The sequence below is a fragment of the Leptodactylus fuscus genome, chromosome 7, assembly GCF_031893055.1.
Source record: "Leptodactylus fuscus isolate aLepFus1 chromosome 7, aLepFus1.hap2, whole genome shotgun sequence".
NCBI lineage: Eukaryota > Metazoa > Chordata > Amphibia > Anura > Leptodactylidae > Leptodactylus > Leptodactylus fuscus.
Genome location: NC_134271.1, coordinates 62,244 through 67,500, shown reverse-complemented (window position 1 = coordinate 67,500; position 5,257 = coordinate 62,244). Strand labels below are relative to the sequence as shown.

The following is a 5,257-nucleotide window of genomic DNA, read 5'->3' as shown; positions in this document are numbered from 1 at the left end:
TATATTCTATTATATTATACAGTCACCCCAATATATTATATTGTATTATATTATACAGTCACCCCCATATATTATATTGTATTATATTATACAGTCACCCCCATATATTATATTGTATTATATTATACAGTCACCCCCATATATTATATTGTATTATATTATACAGTGACCCCCATATATTATATTGTATTATATTATACAGTCACCCCCATATATTATATTGTATTATATTATACAGTCACCCCAATATATTATATTGTATTATATTATACAGTCACCCCAATATATTATATTGGATTATATTATACAGTCACCCCCATATATTATATTGGATTATATTATACAGTCACCCCCATATTATATTATATTATACAGTGACCCCCATATATTATATTGTATTATATTATACAGTGACCCCCATATATTATATTGGATTATATTATACAGTCACCCCAATATATTATATTGTATTATATTATACAGTCACCCCCATATATTATATTGGATTATATTATACAGTCACCCCCATATATTATATTATATTATATTATACAGTGACCCCCATATATTATATTGTATTATATTATACAGTCACCACCATATTTTATATTGTATTATATTATACAGTCACCACCATATTTTATATTGTATTATATTATACAGTCACCCCAATATATTATATTGTATTATATTATACAGTCACCCCCATATATTATATTGTATTATATTATACAGTCACCCCATATATTATATCATATAGTGACCCCCATATATTATATTATATAATACTAGCCTCTGCCCGCGACTTCATCTGCGGGTTGTTGGAGTGGATGATCCACCTATATTCAGCAAATTGCTGCCGTCGATGGTTTGCCTGCTCCGGCGTTTTGTCAGCTCTTAAGCTGTCCTGCTGCTGAACTTGTTCTTCACATTGTGCCTGTGATTGTTCCGAGATCTCAGCAACTCGCTGGGATGCCATATAATGAGTGTGTTGTTGGTGTTGATGATTCGCATGCTCTGGTGTTTCGGCAACTCTCAAGCTGGCCTGCCGCTGAACTCGTTCCTCTTTCTGTACCCGTGATTGTTGCGGCATCTCAGCAGCTAGCTGGGACGCCATATAATGAGTGTGTTGTTGGTGTAGATGATCCACCTGCTCTGGTGTTTCGTCAGCTCCAAAGTTGGCTTGGCACTGAAGTTGTTCTTTGCATCGTGCCTGTAACTGTTCCGGCATCTCAGCAGCTCGCTGTGACGCCATATATTGCATGTGTTGTTGGTGCCGATGATCCCCGTCAGCTCCGCTTGAGGAGAACTCTGTAACTTCTGGCTCCTTCATAGCGCTCGTTGTTTGCGACAAATTAGATTTTCTTTTTCCCGGCATGTTTAAAATTGACAACCTGCCAATTTGGATTAAAGGTGTTTGCCCATGTCAGTTTGTCAGCACTGCCTGGAGCAGATCAGATAATATGCAGATACTTGTACCCAATGGACTCAGTGTTATCTGTGTGGTTACATAGAGAGATACCAGACCTGGGACCTGAGATAAGCGGCTGCAGGAGCAGTGTAATATAGTATGTGACCCTAAATCCAGAACAGTAGTGAAGCCATGTCATGTACCGGGATACAAAGTAGCCGATGTGTTACTCCAGGTTACAGAGTATCTATGGGACAAATGTCATCCCAATCCGCTCAGTGGTTTTTGTCTGATTGAGGAACAAACATCCAAACCGTCACATGTATAATATTAGTAGGATATATTATATACTAGCAGTGTTGGCTCTACGCGGCATATAGTTAGCCAATTGGCATTGTGTATGCTTAGCCCGCCCCCATTTCTCCATCGCTTTCCCGGGGGCCCCCTACCTACTGTTTGCCCCCTGGCTCCCCCCCCCCCCCCCCGCGTCCATGTCCCTTTTCACCCGCGCCCCCGATGCCCCTCTCTATCACCACCCGCCCGGTGGCCACTTGTGCGCATCGTCTACATGTGTGCCTATGCTGGGCATACTGCGCTACGCTGCTCGGCTACACCACTGATTGTGCCCTTCAGCCTACACCAAACATCATGTCGTCGCTTGCGGTCAGGATGCCCGGTGCTGTACAGGGATTGTAACCAGCCTGTGTTCGATTCTGGGTGCCATTCTAGGTAAGTGTGTAATTTCATGCAAATCTGTTCTGTGGATTAGGCGTGATTGAGGAACAAACATCCAAACACACAAACTTTCACGTTTATAATAGTAGGATGTTATATGCTTTAATATCTTGTGGTCTAAAGCTTAGGGACAGAAGTTTGTTGGTGAGATTCCAGCTAGTGCCAAAAAGCCAGTTTGTTTTCTTTTAATATTTCTGTGAAGCGTGGCCTCTCACATGGTAATACTACGATTCAGCTCTCAAGAGACCACAAGTTGCTGTGTGGCCTTAGCGAAAACCATGTAATAAAGCCATTACCTCTAATGTAAATCCATCCTTCTTTTATTTAGAAAGGACCTTTACATCTCGGCCGCTCATTCCAGCTGTGGGAACCAAACCATATGGGTAAGATGTCTTAAAGGGAAATTCAAAGGGACTGAATCTACCAATGCATGTTATTTAAAATTTATAAGCAGCCCATGAACTGTAGGAGATGGTTGTTCTGGCTATGAAATATCTTGTTAATGGAGATGTCCCCTATAATAATTACATTTGTAGTTTTGCATCAACTGCGGAGAGACAGAAACACAGAGAAACAGCTACAGTTGATCTGCAGCTGACCCTCAGCCCCATAGTCCAGAGGAACAGCCGGGGACGCCAGGAATCACTGATAACTCTGGTGACGTCAGGTAAATGGCCACTCTCTACAGATGGATTCTGTAAAACTGAACCTATGATGTCAGTGCGATTGGAACCCAAAGATGGCCACAGACATTAGTTTGATGTTGGCCAAAAACACCAATTTCAGTGAGACCAACGAACCATTGAAAGGAGTTATCCATAAGATAGACCATTGATCTTAGAACCCCGGGGTCTGATTGTCAGGACCTCCGCAGCCTAGCTGTTTCTCAAAGTCCGGGGCTCCTGCCATTGCTTAGATGGTGGGTGCTATGCTGTTCACGTAACAAACTTTTAGTAGTGGCAGTGATGTCCTATTATTGCTGATAAATGCAACTACTAAAAGCACGACAATTATCATTGGATGGTAGGGACATATGACATTTTCCTGAACTTTCTTCTAATACTTAATGTCATGGACGGCTTTGACGTGAGGCGTGTAGTTCATAGCCCTTGGCAGTCTAAGATGAATATTTTATGAGTAGCAGGGCCTCCCGACTCTCCTCCAAGAGAAGATGATATAGAGGAGACGGATCAGGATTTTGGATTTTAACCTGTATGATGCTTTTGTTCCCAGGATAGATAAGTCCACCAGCATTTTACTCACCTCTTCCTATTTAATACAAGCAAAGTGTAATTGTGTATGTGGCATCAGGACAAGCGTTTGGGTTGAAATCTAACTAAAATGTATGGATATCTTTAAGGATCATATCCAGTCATCTAACCATGTCATATGGAACCTATGTAAAACAATATATTTTGCTCAATTAGCAATGGATTGCATACTGCCATTATAGTTGCTTATAGATTTGAATGGAATTTGTGAGAAAAGTTCTGTTAGCCTTTGTTTGAAATATGGAGGCCTATAATGGAGGATGGGTCATCATTCGTAGGCCTTGTGCGTGAGGTCAACCATGGGTGAATTTCGTGTGCTCTCCCAGTTTTTCCCGGCTAGCACACTAACCCATTCATTTATATTAGCCCACACACATGATTTTGTGTATTACACGGTGTAGTGCAAGCCGACAGTCTGGGCCACAAAACTCAGGACAGGTCCAATTCCTGTCCAGTTTTGCAGCCATGCTTCTGGGGCTTCTATTCATTGAATGAATGGGGTCGGTGCACAGGCGGCACATGGATGACATCTGTTTGCTGTCCGTGCACCAGCCATGCAGTTCAACCGTGACCTGTGGCTAGCAACTGGCTTTTAAGCCGGATTTACAATTTTCATTACTGTGGCAAGTTTGCCAGAAACACTTGAGTTATGTGAGTTTGCATGTGTATGGAGGAGTTGGGGGAATAACTGTTGAATGAGCAGTTGTTTGAATGACAGTGTGTTTTGGTCACTATCTCCACCATTATCCATGTTTGCAGACTATTTAGATAACCTCCTGCCAAAACCAAAGAAGGATAAATCAGACTCTGTAGGATCATTGCCAAGTATAAAGAAGTCAGAATCCTTCAGCACAAGTGCTTCAGAAGACTTAATATCTCCAAAGGTATCAGGAACCGAGCTGAAAGTGCCTCTACGTAAAACTGATCTGCTGATATCAAAGCCGCTGTCACCCTAAAGGGGATGTCGCTCTGCTGTCTAACACTGATCCCAGCACAGTAGAAAAGGGTTCACCAAAAAGAAAAGTCTGGGAATGTTTCTCTTCTGTCCTATGTTCTGGGATTTGTGGATATTGACCCCAAACAGCTTTATATGTGACTCTCTCTCTCTCTCTCTCTCTCTCTCTCTATATATATAAACACTTACCCTTTACAGTGTGTCAATAAATGCTCTGCAATGTCTTACTGTGCTTTGTATTTTAGTACTTCACCATATTTTACCTCTTTATGGCTACCAGTCAATTTACATTAAGATACTAAAAACCCCCCTGACCTAGAACTGCTCCCAGCTGAGGGTTGTTCCAATGTGTCCGCTCAGTCTTCTGGAAGGTAAATTGAGCACAAATCTTCTTAATAAAAAGCATTTTCTTTCAATGATAGCAAGAAGACATGTTGAAAATGGTAAAAATTTAAATAGTAAATGGCATACATATCATTGCCCAAGGATTAAAGGGTGACGCTGTGGCCAGTCACTTTCCTCAGTAGACATGTTGGGCAGCAGTGACATATGACTGCCGAGTCCAGTGATCGGCCACAGTGGTCATCTGAGCCCTTTCACTTCTGGGCCAGCCAGTCCTGGCACAGAGTTGATTGGGAAACCAAACGTCAGAATGGAGGGTCAAGGTTAGGTGAGCGTTATTTTTATGTTTTTTTTTAAATTTAGGGTTAGGCCCACCCCTCAATTCACCCTCCGGTTTTCAGTTTGCCTGGAAAAATCCTTTAAAGGGGTATTCCTACGTTGCATACTCTTCAGTCTTCACTGCTGTAAAATCTTCTTTCTTCCTGGTTTCTTGCATCATTTGGTGGGCGGGGTTTCACATGCAACCTGTCGTTTAGCCCCACC

The 5,257-nt window shown here is 41.8% G+C and overlaps 1 protein-coding gene across 1 annotated transcript in view; it reads left to right on the top strand.

Annotated features, from left to right (window-relative positions):
- The window catches only part of AGBL2 (AGBL carboxypeptidase 2), a 40,468-nt gene extending 36,024 nt beyond the window's left edge, over positions 1-4,444 (top strand). The window contains exons 18-20 of the mRNA XM_075283328.1: positions 2,475-2,529; positions 2,683-2,813; positions 4,177-4,444. Of these exons, the coding sequence (XP_075139429.1) occupies positions 2,475-2,529; positions 2,683-2,813; positions 4,177-4,373 (383 nt within the window). The 3' untranslated portion in view covers positions 4,374-4,444. The remainder of the gene's footprint in view (positions 1-2,474; positions 2,530-2,682; positions 2,814-4,176) is intronic.
- Positions 4,445-5,257: the final 813 nt, after the last annotated feature.